This window comes from Camelus bactrianus, chromosome 10 (assembly GCF_048773025.1).
Source record: "Camelus bactrianus isolate YW-2024 breed Bactrian camel chromosome 10, ASM4877302v1, whole genome shotgun sequence".
NCBI classification, from domain to species: Eukaryota; Metazoa; Chordata; class Mammalia; order Artiodactyla; family Camelidae; genus Camelus; species Camelus bactrianus.
Window position 1 is genome coordinate 26,548,934 of NC_133548.1, and position 20,673 is coordinate 26,569,606.

A 20,673-nucleotide genomic window follows, 5' to 3' on the forward strand; every position below is an offset into this window, starting at 1 on the left:
TATTGCCTATTTAAATCAAGTCATTAGTGAAGAGTGAAATATTTTGAATAAACAAATGAATTCAGTAAGCAAATTTATTCATTATTCATTGAACAATGGTAAATGTGTCATTTGTTTCCCAGGGAACTCAAGAGTGAAAGTGAAAACCAAACTATTTCCAAAGTCAATGACATCTGATAGTTTGGATGGTATAGATGAGTCTTTGCTCACCCTCATTCTCAGAAATCCTATTGCCATCTGGGTGTCTTGTGGTGAACCATTTCTGTCTCCAAATGGTAAGTGTTTCTTTTCGTTTTTTTTTTTTTTTTCAAGCAAGTGCATGAAGAGAGATAGAAATAAATTTTATGTTGCCATAAGAAAATGAATTAAATGTGTATAATGTCAACATAATAACATCACATTTATGCAAAGAACTGGCTTTCATCAATTAACATGTGCACAAGGATAGCTATACCCCTATATTTGCAAACTGCCTGTTTTTTCTTACTGGAATGGAGTATTCTGCATGGAAAAATGTCTAATTTATTTGATAAAGAGATCCTTGGTCTATAAGACTGAGAATAATGGTATACATTAGAAAATAACAAATGAGTTTAATTCACACTGAAGACGACCTGTCTGCACATTTTCATTTTTAAGAATTGCACCCTTTAGGCTGTAGGTGGATGTTTAAAAAATGAATGGTTCCAAGCTAGGCTTTCATCACCTCCAAATAGTTTGTGGAAGTGGAAAATGAAATATGGCTATTGCATATGGTAAATCTATGTAATAAAACAGCACTGTACTTCTTTTTCCTCCTCCATTCCGTAAAGAAATGCCTTAAGCTCTGTCATCTTTCAAATGAGGTTTCTTTTCATGACCCTTACCTTTTAATTACTTGTTTCTAATTGAATCTATTTCTTGAAGCAGAAAGTTCTTTGTAAATTATTGGCTTGCATGATAAATTACTGTTGATAAAAAGGATGCAAGATGAAATATCATGTATTTTTATTATTCTAGCTTTGCAGAAAGCAGAAGAAATAGAAAAGCAGAACTGGCTGAAAAAGGACAAAATTTTGGCTGATCTAGACACCATGAAACACAAAATGAGACAGTTAAAAGGTCAGTATAAACTAAGTCAAGCATCACCATGTTTAATTCTAAATGTAATGTCAATTTGCTGGTGTTTTTTTTCTACCACTAGATACCAGATGTTTGAATACTGTGTTAGTATTGTGTTACGAAAGTCACTTGAGCAAGTCTAAAACCTAATAATGTATCTGTTTGGTACTAATTTTATATTAAAATTAACATCACGTGATTTATATGTACATTTTAAAAATTTGGAGGTGTCGTATGACCACCCTGTTGGTTTTGAAACAATTCGTGAGCTGACATTTTATGGACTTAGAAATTACTCATTAAACAACACTTTCTGTTGTTTCTTGGGTATTGCTGGAGAAGAAGTTTTATTAAATAATCTGAGTGAGGAAGTACTAAATTCTTCCAAGCTTAGTATCTTTAGCTCAGAAAGGCCCCTCTTGTTATGTAGCATAGGATATGCTGTGTTTAAACAAAGTGATCAGTTGACAGTATTTATCCTCTTCTTCCTTCTCTTTGTCATGGAATTTTAAGTTTCTGATCTTATATTATTCCCAGCTCTTGAGACACCAAGTATTCCTTTGGGGAGAAAGCATATTGTGGACTTTAGCCTGGGAAGACATACATTTCAGGCTCTGTAATTACCATAGCAGAATTTCAGCACCTGAGTATCTATAATGTCTGGTGTCAGAAATATTTGAATCTTAACTTCAGTAAACAACACAATTAGTCCTAGGTTCACTAGACAGCACTCTGGGTTCAAATGGCTATTTTTCAGTTCTTACTAAAAGAATTATTGGCTCTCAGTGAAAAGTGTCTATTTTTGTTGTTAACCTCTACCACTCCAACTACTAGACATTTTCACTTAAATGTCCCTTGGGCATATCATATCACACCAAAGCCTCCTTCATTTCTTCTATAGACATTAATTACCACAGTCCACCCAAATGTTCCATCTCAGAGACCTGCGAGTCATCTTTGGCATCTTCTGCTCTCACTGTCAGTCCCCCAGACTTACCATGTGCTTTCTTAAATCTGAGCTTTTGACACAGTTCTCTGTACCTCAAACTTTTCTCTCTTCTGTCCTCTTATATTGCTTCTCATTATTTACTTTTCAGCTTGCCTGTTATTTCTTCCTAAAAGCCTTCTTTAACATTTCCAGTCAGGGATAGTGTAGTTTATCATACCCTGAGCTTTTCCCCCTATACACCTTATCACTTTATTATAATTACCTAGTCATGTGACTCTCCTGTGTTACATTATAAATTCTATACCCTTCTTTTTTTGTTCTCTGAATGGTTGCAGAATGATTGAATTAAAGAATAGATAGAATTTCAACCATTCACTTCACAGAGTTCTTTATTTTTTTTAAGAAAAAAATTTTTAATTGAAGTACAGTTGGTTTACAATGTTGTATAAGTTTCAGGTGTATAAGAAAGTGATTTATATACATATGCACACATTCTTTTCCACTGTAAGTTATTATAAGATATTGAATATAGTGCCCTGTACTATACAGTAGGTCCTCGTTGTTTACCTATTTTACATACACTAGTGTGTATATGTTAATTCCATACTTGTAATCCATCCCTCCTTCCCCTCCTCTTTGGTAACCATAGTTTGTTTTCTACATCTCTTGTCCTTTCTCTCTCTCTCTTCTTCTGGGACTCTTATAATATGAATATTAGTATCACCCTTGTTACATATAAAGGCATCGCTGAAGGCATCATTGTCCCAGAGATCTCTTAAACTGTCCTCATTTCTTTTCTTTTCTTTTTTTCTAAAATAGTGATTTCCACTACTCTGTCTTCCAGCTCACTGATCTGGTCTTATGCCTCATTTAGTCTACTACAGATTCCTTCTAGTATATTTTTCATTTTAGTTATTGTATTCTTCAACTCTGTTTGGTTGTTCTTTATATTTTCTAACTCTGTTAAAAACTTCCAACTTCTCACTGTGTGCATCCATTCTCTTCCCAAGGTCTTTGATCATTCTTACAATCATTACTCTGAACTCTTTCTTGGGTAGATTGCCTATCTCCACATCACCTAGTTTTTCTTTTGGGATTTTATCTTGTTCTTTTTTCTGAAACATATTCCTCTGCCACTCATTTTGTCTAAATTTCTTTTCTTTTTTTTTTTTGTTGGGGGTGGTAATTAGGTTTATTTATTCATTTATTTTTAATGGAGGTGCTGGGGATTGAACCCAGGACCTTGTGCATGCTAAGCACATGCTCTGCCACTAAGCTGCACCCTCCATTTTGTCTAAATTACTATTTATATTTTTATGTATATGATAGGTTAGTTACGTTTCTTGACCTATGGGAAGTGACCTTCTTTAGGAGACATCCTATGTGTCCCAGAAGTGCACTCCCCTCTCATCACCCAAGGGCTAGGGACCAGCTGGTCCCAGGGTAGGGTCTGGTCTGTGTTCACAGACTCATTCCAAAGGCTGTGAGCATTGTTTTCTTCTTTCTGGTATCTGCCTCCTGGTGGTAAGGCTGGTCTAGAGGCTTGTGCAGGCTTTCTGATGGGAGGGGCCAGTGCCTGCTCACTGGTGGGTAGAACTAGATCCTGCCCCTCTAGTTGGCAGGACCATATTGAGGGGCATGTCTGGAGGTGGCTGTGGGCTCAGGAAGTCTTTAGACAGCCTTTCTGCTCATGGATAGGGCTGTGTTCCCACCCAATTTGTTGTTTGGCTTGACACATCCCAGCACTGGAGCCTACAGGCTGTTGGGTGAGGCCAGGTCTTGGTGCTAATGACACAAGCAAGATATCAGCCTCCAGGAAGGAGAGTTCATGGAGATCAGTATGCTTCAGTATGTCCACCACTGTGTCTGTGTCCCTAGGGTGAGTCTCAGACTCCCCCTGCCTCCCCAGTTGACCCTCCAAGACCAGCAGGTAGGTCTGGCCCAGGTTTCTACGAAATACTGCTTTTGCCCTTGGTGCCAGTGAGCTTGAGATTTTGTGTACATCCTTTAAGAGTGAGGTCTCTTATTTCCCCCAGTCTCATGGAGCTTCTGCAATTAAGCCCTGCTGGCCTTCAAAGCCAAATACTCTGGCCTATCCTCTTCTTGGTGCTGGACTTCCAGGCTGGGGAGCCTGACCTAGGGATCACAACCCTCACTCTGTGGAAGAACCTCTGTAATATGATTATTCTCCAGTTTGTGGGTTGCCCACCCAGTGAGGGGTGGGTTATGGGGTTTGATTATATCACAAGTCCATACCTCCTACTTGTCTTGCTGTGGTTTCTTCTTTATATCTAGTTATGGAAAATCTTTTCTGGTAGGTTCTAAGTTGTTTTTTTCTTTTAATTGATGGTTGGTCTGCAGTTGTGATTTTGATGTGTTCCTGAGAGGGGATGAGCTATGGCTTCTTCTACTCTGTCATCTTGGCTGCCAGCCAGAGTCAGTGAGTTTTCAAAGCTCTATTTCTTTATCAAGTTAAATCTACAAAAAGCAATATAGTGAAAATAACACCTAGCAAAGCTGCTTTTACTGAGTTGTGATTTTGTATCATGTCTTCAGCTTTTATTATAATGAAGTATTAAAAAGCATTTTAAAGTTCAGTTGGCATCATCTATAATATGACTGTTGAGAATAGTCTATTTGGTCAGATGGTGTTCATTATGGGGGAATCCATTAATGTAGTTTCTCTTAAAATTTAGTGCTAAGATAAATCTTGTCTCTACTGCAAAACTGTTATGTTTTCTGCTATTAAATGTAAAGTCAATGCATTCTTACAGAATCCCTACCCTAAGGATGGTCTTTTCAAGTTGTTGGGATTATGAGGTTAAGTAAGAACAAGTTTAAATTCAGTTAACCACAGTCCCTGTTGGATTGTGAGCTTCTAGAGGGTTGGATGAAATGAAAGAGGAGGTATGCGAGGTATGAATAGTGGCTAAATCAGTTATATCTTGTTATTATAGCTGTTGGTAAATGCAACAAATGTTTATTGAGCATATACTATGCACAAAGTACTGTGCTAAGCTGATTTTACATTTCATTTGTAAGGATGAGCATTAATATTAACCAAATACTAGTAGTAACTTTGTAGGGTTTTTATGATTAAGGAACAAATGTCAAATATTTACTACATGCTTAACACAGAATAAATACTCAATAAATTTTAGAATAGGAGTTCCTGAGAGGGCAGCCCATTTTCCCACTTGGTGTCTTAAAAACTGATAAAACTAAGGGATGGCAGATCAGGGAAGGTACCACCCTTGTTACATATAAAGGCATCGCTGAAACATTTTATTTAGTTTGAGAGAAACAGATCTGCTAACTTAAACCCCCAAAGAAGTGGACTTACCCTTTTAGGCACATTTGACACTGAGCCAGAATGGACCCTCCCAATAAAGGAGAGGTATGAGAGCTGTCTAGGTGAGATTTACAGTCTGAGAGAGCAGCAGAGCACTCATGTTCTCTAGCTTTCCCCATTCATAGTTAGATATTATCATTTTTCCCTCTGATCTCATGTGAAATAAAATAGAATATATGGAAAATGTAATAAGAAAATAAAAAATAGTTTATTCAATACATATTTGTTTGGTTTTTATTGATTTGTTTCTCTTACCTACATAAATAATAGTTTGTTATGAAAACTTTTCCCCAAACCAATACGTTTTGTGATGACATTTTGTCTCTTTATAAAAATTATAGTGCAAATGCATTTATTTTCTTAAGACGATTTAGAAACAAGCTGACAAAAAACAAATAATGCATAATGTTTTTTGCTGTTTCTTATATTTAAATACTGACTCTCAACAGTGTAAATGATAAACTACCTGAGATCTGTCCTTAGTTCAGCAAAATTTTAGTGTTCAAAATGCATTATAAATAAAATATTTATTGCAATATTATCCATAAGAATTTATGTGTCATAAATTAATGTTGTCTGTACTTTATAGAGGCAGCTAAAAACTATATTTAGTGTAAATTTGTGTTATGTATTTTTCTGGTACCACTGAGGTCTTCTCCAAAGTATGTTGCCTAATGGCATTGTCACTGTAACTCATTAGCTGATTGATTCAATTATGTTTTCTTCACATCCATAAATTTCATATGAATGCTTATTAGATACATAGAGTTCTGGTTTCCCTGAGAAGTCATTCCTGCCACTTACTTTTATTGCCGGCTCTATTTCCATAAACTTGAACTATAAGAGCACAAATGCTTTATCCTCTGCAAGTACGGAATTATTTTCAGAAGGTTTTGATCATTGTCATAATATGAAAATCTGCACGTTACAAGTCTCCTAGTAACAATATTAGGACTCAACTTCATTTCAGTATTTCTATTATTTTATCCATCTGAGTGTTACCTTCTCAAAGAAGACTCCTCTGACACCCCAGACTTGGTCAGCAACCCCTGTTACATGCTTTTACTCACGCTGTACTTCCCTAGTTCAGTACAGTGACAGCCAATTATTGGTGTCATCATTTCCTTAACATTTGCCTTCCCCACTGAAGTGTAAGCCTTTGAGGCAAGGACTTGATCGTGAGCATGTTTGCATTTTCACCATCCAGCACAATGCCTGACTTATAGCTGGTGTTCAACTTAGGTTTCTAGAAGCAACGTACAAAAGAAAGCAGTAATTTGTTCTTAAGAAGTTTAGAGATCAGTATGAGACTCAGTGCTGAATATCTCTTCAACCCCAAAAAAGAAAATAATTTTAATAAGTGTGACTTTTAAACCTCTTTTATAGTGATTTAAAGTGGTGTAGCTGAAAGAATGCATGAATTCAAATCACCACACTTATTAACTCATGTCTGTGATTCTTTAGAATACAGTATTCCAGTAAATATTTTCTCTTACCACAGCTTCTTACAAGCCCAAAGGACACAGCAGAGGTGTCAGAAACTAATCGTGCTCGCGGGGTATTATTAGATAGAAAAAAAAGGCCTCCTGTCTCTTGGGTTAATATTATTTTAGAAATACTTAATCCCCAGGCTGCTAAGCTAATTGTGGGGGAAAGGCTTATTATTAGCAAAGAGAACAAAACATATGTTCCATGACTGGAGGAGATGATGGGCTATATAGGTCATGGATTCTATTTGACTAAATTACTGCTGAACCGTATCTTGGGTGAGAGGCTGGGGCCAGTGTGGGAGTCAGCATGTTATCCTTCTTTTCCATCTGTACAGTGAATATGCATATCCTGGCTACGTAAAGCCTCAAGCTCCCATATGAAGAGCCATTGTTAGATCTTATTACCTTAGGCATCTTTGCTTTTATGATACATTTAGTATTTTAGCCTCTGCTCCCAAGTGGGATGATTTATGCATAGAAAACCAAACCAATTTATTTGAAATCTGAAAACCTATCATCAGAAACAACATTTCCAGAGACTTCTTTCCCCAGGGCGGCGGGTAGCAGCATGTCAGCCAGCCACCATGGTCCCCAGCAAAAGCCCTGTGCAGCCGGTGGTGGTGGAAGGAGGCTGGACTGAGCAGACTCCAGAGGAAATTAAACTCATGGACCTTATAACACATACAGAGGTACGATCTTTAGGACTACGGGCCTTAAAGAGTCAGACTCTTTTATAAGCTTTTAAAAGTACAGTATTGAATTTTTAAATTATGCTATTAATATATTCTCGGCATCTGGTCAGTTATGACCACATAAGCATATGCCAAGCATTGAGTTGGCATTTGGAGAGTAGCTATCAAAGAGACAGCCAGCTCATATGAAAGTCTGTTTTGTTTGAATGGAGACCAGAAATTATGACCTTAGCAAAGAAGAGAAAAAGGCCCAGCGGATATGTACAAAGGTAATTATAATAAGTGTAGTCAAGTTGAGCCTTATGGCTTCATTGCTCATCACTCCTAAGGGTATGTCTCAATATGTGAAAAGAGGAAGGAGCAAAATACTAATTGCAATGGAGACAATTCAGAAGTGAGGAATTCAAAAAGCGGTTTCAGTCCAATTGATTAATCAGTCAGGATTGCCAGACATTAAAAAGTTGAGGAGGGAAAGGTCAGCTGTTGAGAGAGGACTGGGAATAGAGACCTGGGAAAACTTTTTGCTTTGTGAAGTTTTTCATCAGAATGATGTGTTCTTATTTAATAGGGTTTATCAAATCGTGAAATGTGTCCAACCTAAATCGTAGGCATGTACCCAAGTCAAGGTTACTAGAAAAAAAGAAATTGACATTGCTAAAAATATGACTTCTTGCCAAGCTAAGAAGGATAAATCACTGACCAGGGAATGAATGCAAAGCATTGAACTAGGACATGCTTGAAGCAGGATGAAAAGCAGGAATCTGGCAGAGTATAAGAGTGGCTCCTGTATTTTAAAAGACAGAGAGTAAAGATTTAAACAACAGTCATGTACATTCCCTTAAGCATTTCTTGGTTAAAGGAAATGATGTTGTGATTCTAATCAAAAACTCATTTGTTAGATTCAGAGGAATCACTCAGTAGGAGAAACACCATGCACAAATCTAAAAACACATCTCTATTCATTGCTCCAAAGTATAAATGAAAGTTAAGTGCTTTGCCAAAATAATTCATTGAAGCAAGGGGAATTTATAGAAGAGTCAGTGATAGGAGAGGGTAATGTACTTCCTAAATTTTTCCAGTATCACGTACAGTTATATTTCTGTCTTCCATCATATTCTACACACACACACACACACACACACACACAAAACAGACAGTTTTCTAACCATGGCATTCTCTGGGCTTTTCTTAACAGGCGCACCTTTCTGAAGTCCAAGAACTGCAATCCAAGAGAAATTCTCCGATTGCACCTAAATGTATAGCACTCAAGCAGAGTAGCCTGTATAAGCAACCCAATGTAAAACGGGTATGGACTTATCTAAATGGAGGCAGACCCGAAGATGGTACTTATGCCTGGGGCAAAACAATCTCAGAGGTAAGGCTAGTGTGAAAGAAGAGTGTTTTATAGGCTTGGATTCAAATTCCAGCTCAGACATCTCTAGATTGTTAGGTCAGACAAATTATTTTACCTCTCTAAACCTCATTTTCTTATCTGTAAAATGGGAATAGTATTTTCCTCACCGGGTTGAGATGGTGATTAAATGAGCTTATATGTGTGAAAACGTGGAGTCCGATTGCTGTCTGACATGTGTGTGTCAGAATACGACACTTGGCCATCAGAGAACAATGGTAAGTAAATGCACTGTAACCAAAGAGTAAACACTACACTTTAAGATAATTTAAAAGAGTTTTCCATTTTAAAGCCAGTTCACAAAAAAAGTGGTTGTTCACTAGGTATGTTCTCTGTGGGAAAAACAACCATATTCATTAGAGAAAACCTGTCATATCCTTGTTACCCAGAGTCCTATAGCTATGGCTAACTTTCCACCTTCCAAAGTTAAAACATTAACTAAAGAAAAGATGAGTAGCAGTTCATTAATTGTTTGCAATATCAAGGATACAGTTCTAAAATTTAACATTTTGTCTTAGTCTTTAAATACAAACTTTAGGTACCTAATACATGAACTTTGGTAGAATTTTAAAAGATCATGTTTTTTGAAGTGATATCCTATAATCACTGTTTGCCTTTATTATTTTGTGAAATGTTTTTATAACTTTTTCTGGGACAAGAGGGAGTCACATAAAGGTGAGATGTTGGTGGTGGGTGGAGGGGAAGGCAAGACAGTGCAGCAGACCAGCCTGAAGTTCATGGAGACTGACAGGGCCACCTAGCATAGCTGGGGCTCCTCAGAGGAACTGTGCCCCTGAAGGTTGGTAATTTCAAAGTGTGTTGGAGACCACTTCTCTTTGACAAGGACTTTGAATGAGAACTGTGAAAGCAGTTGCATCTCTGAAGTTGACAACCAATTTGCCGTACTTGAGAAAGAGAGAAAAAGGCAGACAGTAAACTCAAAACTAGAAATACAAGTAAAGCAACTTCATACACATGGGCGGAAAAAGCAGTATTTAAAAATGAATAAAAGCTTTTTCAGGAGAGACCTGTCCTAGAACAGGTTCTATAACAAAGCTGAAATGTTTCTTCCTTGCTTGTTTCTTCTAAAATCACAGAGTTTATTTGTAGATGCCGAGTCTTAAAATGCACATAACCATTGCAACCAGGACTGATATGTCACTGAGGGAATATGAAATGATTAATAAATAAACAAAGAGTAGAGCAGGGAAAATAGGTTTAAAGATAGTCCATCAGATTTGGATAGCAGAAACTTACACTAACTTTTACAAAAATTACATGTATGTGGTGAAGGAATGACTTTTTGATTTACGTGACTCTCATATAGCATATAAAAGTCACTCCATACATATTATACCATGATATTATAATTTTTTCATGAACTTTGTACATAAAGGGCACTATGCTAGATGCTGTGAAGTATTATTCTAATTGTGTGTGTGAAAAGATCTTATAATGCAGTATAATTGACAGGTCAACCTCAATAGTAGTGTTCGCAATAGGAGGAGTAAAATAACACATGATCTATGCTTTCATTAAATTAATATTTCAAATCGGCAAAGCATTTGAAAATATATCAAGCTTTGCTTAGGTTTATAGAGAAATGGGCATTCTCATGTTGATAGAAGTACAATTTTTTGGAGAAAAATGTGGCCGTATAATTCATAAGAAAATGCACCTTGTATAACCTTATCCTAAGGATATTTTCATGAATGTATGCAAAGATTGGTAAGAATTTTTATCATGGGGCTATTTATAACATGAATAGATTAGAAATAATTTAAACACTTAACAATAGGGAGTTGGTTAAACGAATTGTAGTGTATTAAGAGGATATTATAATTAAAGTCAATTTTAGAAAGAATAATGACAATAAAGATGTTCAAGATACACTAAGGGAAAGAAGCACAATATAAAGCATGTAGAGTTACATTCTATATACATGCATGCACAGACCTAAAAAAAAGACTAGGAAGATTTTATTTTTGGAAATGTTTATTGGGTGGCTTTACTATTGGTGAACTAAAAAAGGCAGAATTTCTTTTTTTTTAATTGATAAATATTTTTTAGAATTTCTTTCTTACATGTTTTTCTATGTGTTCCATATTTTGTTATGATGAACACAGATTGTCTTTGTAGGAAAAAGGCATTTGCTAAGGGAGCTGACATTCCTCTTGGAGAAGCACTAACAACACGTGCCAAAGGTCAGGTTAGTAGAAAATGCAGGAAGTTCAATAGGAGTTCAGAGAAGGGGAACACTGCCTGCCTGCCTGGGGTGAAGGAGAAAGGCTCCACGGAGGACTCGATCAGGACCTCTGATGGAACTTGAGAAATGGGTACGCTTTGACATTTAGGCAGAAAAAGCATTAACGAGAATGGAGAGCACTGCACACAAAGGTATGGGCATTAGAATTCAAAAGTCATATTAAGTAGATGGTGCCTGGACTGAGAAATTGGGAGAGATACACACAACTGGAGAGACTGTTCAAAAGCATATATGGTAGACACCACATACTGTCTGTATTCATCTACTTGGGCTGCCATAACAAAATGGCACCGAGCCTGTGGCTTAAACAGCAGAAATTTATTTCTTAGTCTGGAGGCTAGAAAATCAAGGTGCCAACAGAGTTGGTTTCTGATTTAGACTCTCCTTCTGGCTAGCAGGAGTCTGACTTCTTACCACTTGCCTTCACATAGCCTTTCCTCTGTGCACAGATGGGGAGAGGGAGAGAACGCTAGTGTCTCCTCCTCCTCTAGTAAGGCCACAGTCCTGTCAGATCAGTGCTCCCCGCTTGTGACTTCATGTAACCGTAATTACCTTCTTAAAGGCCCTTTCTCCAAATGCAGTCACACTGAGGGTGAGTGTCAAGCTATGAGTTTGGGGATGACACAGTTTAGTCCATTGCACCACCCCAGACTCAAGTGCATGAGTCACCAGCTGTCCCTGAATAAGGTAATGGCATGATAAAACCAGTGTTTTAGGGAGATTAATGTGGCCTCAATGTGTCGAAAGATACTTAGGAAATGTCTAGAAAGTTTTCTGCACATTATTTCTTCTGTTGCTTTATTTAAAAAAAAAAAATGTTCCTTGCAGTCTCTTTCCTTTCCTTTTCCATTCTGTTTTTGGTTTTAGAAATCTGTCCGAGATTCTTTATGATCAGTTAGAAATATATTGCAGGGAGGGTATAGCTCAAGTGGTAGAGCGCATGCTTATTAACATGCACGGGTTCCTGGGTTCAGTCCCCAGTACTGCCTCTAAAAATAAATAAATAAATAAATAAATAAATAAATAAATAAATAAACAAATAAACCTAATTACCTCCCCCCCTACAAATATATATATACATACACATACACACATACATATACATATACATATACATGTATATATACACATATACATACATACATATATACATACATACATACATACATATACATATATATGTGTATATATATATCTCCTTTCAGGCTATCCGGCTGAAAAATACTTCAGGAGATTAGACTGTGTGTGTGAAACAAACAACAGTAAGAGTAGGGTCTGATTTTACTGGGGAAATTCAGCTAACAACACCATTTCCAAAGAAGCTCAGAGTTTCAGCGGTTGGTACTTTTAGCAGAAAAATGAGGAACAGAACACATTTCAAAGTACATCGCTCTGCTTTCTGTAATGAAACCCCCAGATGGTATTTGAACCCCATCTAATGCAGGCTTTCCCACAATTCTTTCACTACTGTGGCCATTCTGAATGATTTAACCACATTCTTCCTACCCAGTCTTTGAACATGGCTGGAGCAACTCTCATCTCCAACTGGTGTAGGCTCATCTGTCATCAGTGCACCAAGGTGGCCCCCTCTCCAATGTCAGTGGCTTTTTCTTCAGGGCCATCAACTTTCTCTGATTTATGAGTATCTGGGCCCCTCCTTCTATGGTCCTGAAGCATCTGTCTCTTTCCATCCCTGAAACATTTCTCTGATTCTACAGAATCTCAAAACCAGTGTGTTCTCTCACAGCCAAGTACAGTTTTAAATGCATGAGTGGAAGCTGAAAGAATGAGAAACAGATTTTTTTGATTTGTAGAGGCAAGTAGCTCATGTCCGCGGGGAGTATGAAATAGTTCTGTGGTGCTCATGCACCCTGCCCCGAGAGGACCGGGTCTAGGAAATCTCACAAAATAGATTGTGGGTGAGGAATGATGTATAGAATACTGTTCTTTTATTATGAGCTTTTGTTATTGCAAAAACTATAAACACTTAATTTATATTACCCACTTTAAAGAAGGCACTTGAGTAAAGTTGGATATATTTGAAAAACTGAGAATTGAGAATGTCATTTAAAAAAAGGCATTTTCAGTACAATTAGATTCTAAAATATCTAGTCAGCTTCTGACTTAAATTTATTTTTAGAAGATTTTTGTAAACCCAACTATCTCATGTAAATCTATCTCTTTATAAACCAAGTGAAATAGCTATAGATTTAATTCATATTTTGTATTTAGTGTATGTTTTTATTAAATAACATTCACTTTTCTGATTATAAATAGGAAACACAGTCTCTATAAACTAGTGACATTTTAGTGGTAAAGTAGGGACAAATACAAGAATTACCTTCAAGCTTCCAAGTTACAGGAGTTTCTCCCAGAGACCTATCTACATATTTCTAGGACAGCTCCCCACTGCTCCCAGTCTAGGTAGAAACTCAGTCATCAAACTCTTTGGTTGGCTTGGTGCAGAAAAAAATAATAATTGCTATGGACTGAACTGTGTCCCCCCCAACCCCGCCCCCATCCTTATGCTAAAGCCCCAACGCCCAATGTGACTATGTTTGGAGATGGGGCTTTTAGGAGGCAGTTAAGGGTAAATGACATCATAACGGTGGGGCCTTGTCTGATAAAATCTGTGGATGTATAAGAAAAGGAAGACAGAGATCTCCCTTCTCCCATCACGTGAGGACACAACAAGAAGGCTGTTCATAAGCCAGGAGACGCTCTCCGCAGAAACCAAATCAAACCACACCTTGCACTTGACTCCCAGCTTCCAGAACTGTGAGAGATACATTTCTGTGTTTAAGCCACTCAGTCTGTGGTATTTGTTTTGGCAGCCCAAGCAGACTAAGATAGTGACTATCATTATGGAAACTTTAGGAAAGTCACAAAACCATATGAAACTGTATGAATCTACTGTAATCACTATGAAGTTTTTGATTGTTTGAATAACATTTGTTCTGTTTCTAACCATAAAACAACATACAGTCATTGTATTAAAATTAGCAAAAGAAAAAGCACCAAGAAAGAAAGAGAATTCTACCACCCACAAATAACCACAGTTATTATAATTCTAGGAGATCTATTCCTATGGTTTCTACACAGTTATTTATATATTTATTTACCATTGTAGATCACATGTTATATATAATTTTGCAACCTGCATTATTCACCTAACAAACTATTGTGACTTTTTCCCCATTAGTTTAACATTCTTTACCAAAACATTATTTTCAATGGCAGCATAATCTTTAGTCACGTGGATGAATTATTACTTATTCATCCAGTTTTATATTGTTTGCTAATTAGATTTTTTTTCGTTTTTTGCTGTCATAAAGCATGCTCCAGTGAACATATCTATATACAAATCTTTGTTTAATTTTCTGAATATTTCCCCCAAATAAATTCTTAGAAGAATTATGTAAATATGCTTGAGAATTTTGATAGCTATTGTGAGATTGTTTTCTAGGAATATTTCAGGAGTTGATGCCTCTATAAGAAGTGAATGAGAGTTCCCACCAACCGCTAGCATGATAACATGGTAACATGATAATTGCAGTCATTTAGAAACATATATTTGCAGGTTGACAGGAGAGAATGTTATATCCATGTCTTTAATTTATATATAAAAGTGATTTTGCTTTGCTTTGTTTCACAATTTATTAGTAATCTGTGAATTCCTGTAAATCCTTTGCTATTTTTCTGTTGGAAGTATTTTTCATACTGATATGAATTTCCTTTTCTTTTAAAGCAACAAGCCTACTGCTGTAACTTTGTCAGATTTATTGTAGCAAATTTCCAATTTGCCATTGTGTCTAGGAGATTTCTTAATGTACAGAAATTAATATATTTTAAAAGTTTATTCTTTGCTTTTCATGTTCCAGTAGTATTTTGCTATCTTAAGGTCATATAAAGATTCATCTGATTTTTCTCAAGTTTTTCTTATAATTGTGTCCTTCCCTTTTACTTTTTAAACTGTGTGAAACTTCCTTCTGGTATAAAATTTGAGTGAAGATATTTTCTCTTGTTTTATTTGTTAGCTTAAAATTATTATCTCAGCCCTACCTAGTGAATAATCTTTTTTTGTTCTCCCCACTAAGTTGGAATACAAATCATATAATATACTAAATTCTTATTAGCTTATGCCTTTAAGCTATCTAATATTTTTAGAATTACAGCTTTTTAATATATTTTAATATCTGATAGGAGTTGCCTGTCATTGCACTCTGTTTTCAGATTTTGCCTGAATATCCTTGCCTATTGACTTTTATAGATGAATTTAGAAATTACATTTTAACATCCTAAAATTATCCTACAGGGGTTTTGACTGTAGTTGTGTTAGGCTATTAATTACTTTCATAAGAATCAACACTTTTTACAGTATTCAGTCTTTGCAGCCATATTAAATTCTGTGGCATTGTTTTATACACATATAAATCTTTTTTGTCCTTCAGTAAAATTTTATAATTTTCCATAAGGGTCTCACATTTTAAATTAAAAAATTTTTTTCCATTTACATACAAAATATTGGCTATATTCCCTGTGTTGTACGATACATCCTTGCACCCAGTAGTTTGTACTATCCACTCCCCTATCCCGTATTTCCTCCCCCTGCTGGTAACCACTGGTTTGTTCTCTATATCTGTGAGTCTAATTCTTTTTTGTTCTATTCATTAGTTTGTTATATTTTTTAGATTCCACATGTAAGTGATATCATGTGTTTGTCTTTCTCTGACTTATTTCACTTAGCATAATGCCCTCCAAATCCATCCATGTTGCTGCAAATGGCAAACTTTTGCTCTTTTTTATGATGAGTAGTATTCCATCATATATGTATACCACATCTTCTTTATCCATTTATCTGTTGATGGACACTTAGATTGCTTCCATATCTTGGCAACTGTAAATAATGCTGCTGTGAACATTGAAATGCATGAATCTTTTAAAATTAGTGGGGTTTTTTTTTTTTCAGATATATACCCAGGAGTAGAATTGCTGGGTTATACAGTAGTTCTATTTTTAGTTTTTTGAGAAACCTCCACACTGTTTTCCACAGTGGCTGCACCAATTTACATTCCCACTAACAGTGTACAAAGGTTCCTTTTCTCCACATCTTCACCAACATTTGTTATTTGTGTTCTTTTTGATGATAGCCATTCTGACAGGTGTCAGGTGATACCTATTGTGGTTTTGATTTACATTTCCTTGATGATTAGCAGTGTTGACCATCTTTTCATGTGCCTCAGGGCTATCTGCATTTCCTCTTTGGAATGACGTCTATTGAGTTCTTCTGCCCATTTTTTAATTGGATTGTTTGTTTTTCTGATGTTTAGTTGTATCATTTATTGATATATATTGGATATTAATCCCTTATCAGTCATATCATTTGCAAATATTTTCTCCCATTTGGTATATTGTCTTTTCATTTTTGTCAGGGTTTCCTTCTCTGTGCAAAAACTTTTAAAATAATTGTCATTCCACATTGGTTTGCTGTTGGAATGTATTTCCCCCTACTTATTTTTTAAATGCCTATTTTTGGTAAACAACTAAAAAAACTATTGATGTTTTATAATTTATTTTGTGCTTCTCCACCTTATTAAGCATTCTTTTTATTATTAATATCTCATTCCATTTACATAAATCTTCTTAGAATGAAATCATATTAAGTTCACATGGTGATCATTTTGCCTAATCCTTTAGTAAAAATGTTTCTCTTATTCTGATTTTCTGTTTTATTGCATAGAAGTGAATATTCTTAACAAAGGATAAAAGAAGAGGCATCTTTTGCCCCCATGAATAATTAGAAAGTTGGAATGCTTGGGGTTTTTTTTTTTTTCCTTGTCCATGTCCCTTTTTGGTGATGCTTTGTATTTTTACTTTATTTTTTCTCTATAAAAACTTACTGTAAATTTTTAAAGTTATTTATTTTCTCACCATTTTTATAGCAGTTGTATCATATTCTAGTGGTCTTACTGCTTAGTATTAGTCATTTTGTATTATGGCTCTCCCCTGGTGAAGGAATTTCATTCGTTTTTTAATAATCTGAAATGTATATGGGTGATAAGTTTTCTGAGTTTTTATATACATAAAGATATCTTTTCTTTCCTGTAACCAAGAGTAATAATTTAACTGGATACTGAATTCTAATATTGAAGCTTTTCCCCCCAAAACTTCATAGATTTTGCTCCATTTTCTTTGATATTCATTGTTGCAGAAAACAGGTCTAAACATAACTGAATTTTCTACCCATGTCTGGAACTCATACTTTTCACCCAGTTATATTTAAATGCTAGTCACTTTTTCATTAACTTTGCCTTATCCTGGGTTAGCCTATTTGATCTGAAGACATGGGTCTTTGTTTGAAACAGGGAAATTTTCTTCTATTTTTTTGATAATTGCTTAAGTTTAATTAATTCTGGATTCTTCTCCAGTAACACCAGTAATGTATGTAGTTTAATGTCTGATGTCTTCATGTATCAGATGTTTAACTTCTAGCTCATAAATTTTGTCTTATCCTTTCTGTATAGCCTATGAGATTTTCTCAACTTTGTTCTCCCTAATAGTGATTTGATTTTCTGCAATATTGAGTCTGCTTTTTCCTGCCTTTAAGACAGAGTTTAATTCTACTATTGAGTCTTTTATCTCCTGACCTTCTCTCTTCTTCTCAGTTTGTTCTTTATTCATCCCAGTTTAAAATTCTGTTTTTCTCTTACCAGGTGTATGACCTTGGTTACATTTCACTTCTCCGTTATCCATTTTTCTCATCAACAAAAGGAAGATAATAATTATTTCTACAGAGTAAAATTGGATTGTTCTTAGACGCTTTTAGAAAAGTTTCTAGCCCAAAGAAATGTTCCAAAAATTTTTAACTGTTGTTATTGTTACCATCACCATCATCATCATCATCACCATCATCAGCTCTGCCTTCATCTCAGCAATGCTCCTCTCCTTTAAGCTGTTGTCAGCTCATTTCTGTGTGTGTGTGTGTGTGTGTGTGTGTGTGTGTAAGCCATGTGTTACCAGATTTGGGGGGAACACAGTACTGACACTCTCTAAAATCTGTGCTGTAAATCTTTTTCTAAATCTTCATCTTATATACAGACACACTTTCTTATGTTGTAGAATATTTTCATAAACCTCATATTGTTGCTGTTCATTTTTCTATTTATATTTTATGTGTTTTTAATTCACCTGTATTTTTTTTACAACCTTTTAAAGCAAAATGTGACTTGAGCACTACATTTTCATTCACAGAACTTGCTGAGTTACTTTTCAAACAGCTTTACAGCATGCCTTAGGTAGGCTTATAATTTTGCTTCTCTGAACAATACTTTCATTGCACAAGGAGAGATCTCTTGACAGAAGACATTAGTTCTCTTTCTCTCCCCTGAATTTTGACCTAGAAGCTGTCAAGATCCTCCCTTAGATTTTAAATCAGAATCAGGTTGCTGCTGACTGGCTTTTATTTAGCATGGAGTGTAGGACCACATTTAAGTCCGTTCTCCCACTGCTCTTCTCTGTCCCACTCTACAGATGAGAATGTATTCTTGGTAGTTTCAATTATTGTTCAATTCACTGCATTCATCCCTTGCTCAAAATAGTGGCTGAAAACTGCACTCTCTGAATTGCATTATCTCATCATTCTTTTGTCCTGCTTCATATTCCTGATTCACTTTTCAGATGCAAGACGTTATTACGTGCCCAGTTCTGCCCCCCACCAGGCTAGGCTGCATTGTTGTGAGTTGTAGCCCCTATAGTGATCTGTAAAAAGAAATGTGGAAGGTGATTTGAGGCTCATGTGGACCTGGCTCCTTCATTTTGGGGGAACAGGTGTTTGGCCTGTGCGATAGGTAGAAGTCACATGGGCAGCTATTGTAAACCTCTCACTTTCCTCCTACTTACGTGTATTATCTTGTCTTCAAATCTTCTTCACACTAATGGAACCACCCTTAGAGGTCTGGTAACAGGTTAACTAATCTTTTTACTACTGTTGACGCTTTGCATCTGTGCATGTGTTTTTTGACTATTTCTAGGAAAATTGAGAGAAATTTAATTAGACTCCTACAGACAGTTTTTCAGTTTACCAATTAAAAAAAAAAAAAGAATCAATCATAGAATTACACAGGCAGAGAGGTGTTGGACCAAAACTTTGATTTACAGTTGAAGAGACTCTTTCATAGGGAAGCTGCCTGACTCGTCTGAGGTCAGATAGAGACCAGAGCCAAGTCAGTGTTTTTGTCCTTCTAGCTCCTTGCTCACTGAAAAAAAAAAAAACAAAAACTGAGCTACAGTGATAAGTCTAGATTCTTTAAGCCAGGGACTTTCATATTTAGGCATTTCTTAAACAGAAAGAAGCCTCTTCCACACAGAAAAATAGAGAACTACAAGAACAAATCCACTGGCAAGCACTGAAGCTCCCTAGTTTAACCACATTAGGGAACCTCCTTCCCATCTCCTTCTATACCTCTTCCTAAGAGTTATAAGTAAAAAGAATATTCAAGTCAGGATAATAGTTCTCTTAAGGACTTGATTCTTTAATACTTAATTATGTTGTGACTTTCCACATTCCAGTATGTCTTTCCCTTTGTGTTTCAGCTGCTGGATTACTGCTCCTCTCGTCTCAAAATGGCGCACCCAGCCAGAACACTGTACACCCCCGCTGGACAACCCATCCACTCGTGGGACGACATAGAGCGGGACATGGTCATCTGTGTGTCCACAGGACATGGCTTTGTAACCCAAAAAGGTATGGGTGATAGTTTCTTTTCCATCAAGTTTTTGAAGAATTAAAGCATTCACTTGTTTCTTCAAAGAGCTTATTTACTGAATGGTATATCCCACCAAGACGATTTTTAATATTATCCTCCTCCATGCTTTCCTGCTCCATGCTACTGAAGTTTAGTTCATATATTTATTTGCTGGAACCTCACTGTTAACATTATTTCCTCTAAATAATTCAAAGTTCTGTTGGTCTTGAGTTTTACCCAAGGAGCCTATTTGCAGAAATCCTAAAAGTTCTCATTTGAGGGTATTCATTCCTTTAACGTGAACCCTAAGGAAAGTGAGGTTTCACTGACTTCCTACTTTTCAAGTTATTTAAACCGTAGCATTTCAGTAATAGCAACTATACAGCTTGTGGATTTCTTTTTTTTTAGTCATAAGTAAATATATGCTTGTTTTATTATCTTGTCCATTCTTTGATAATTTTCTTTGATAAATGTTAGAAATGGAAAAGAACATACATTTGTTATTAGACCAATTCATCCTTTATCCTATTTATCCTGAGGAATTTAGTGCCCTTTCTGGGGTAGGTATACATTAGCAAAGACATAATTTTCAGGATATTCTGAAGAACATTGATATCATTTTAAAAGAAATTAACAGATTAGAAAGTAAATTACCTGGAATCCCTAAA

At 35.9% G+C, this 20,673-nt stretch overlaps 1 protein-coding gene across 3 annotated transcripts in view; it reads left to right on the forward strand.

The window, feature by feature from the left end:
- DCDC1 (doublecortin domain containing 1) overlaps positions 1 to 20,673 on the forward strand; it is a 393,336-nt gene that overhangs the window by 358,335 nt on the left and 14,328 nt on the right. For all 3 annotated transcript variants that reach the window (XM_074372209.1, XM_074372210.1, XM_045523733.2), the window contains 5 exons: positions 123 to 275; positions 1,000 to 1,101; positions 7,445 to 7,581; positions 8,780 to 8,959; positions 19,854 to 20,004. In XM_074372209.1, coding sequence (XP_074228310.1) covers positions 123 to 275; positions 1,000 to 1,101; positions 7,445 to 7,581; positions 8,780 to 8,959; positions 19,854 to 20,004 — 723 coding nt within the window. The remainder of the gene's footprint in view (positions 1 to 122; positions 276 to 999; positions 1,102 to 7,444; positions 7,582 to 8,779; positions 8,960 to 19,853; positions 20,005 to 20,673) is intronic.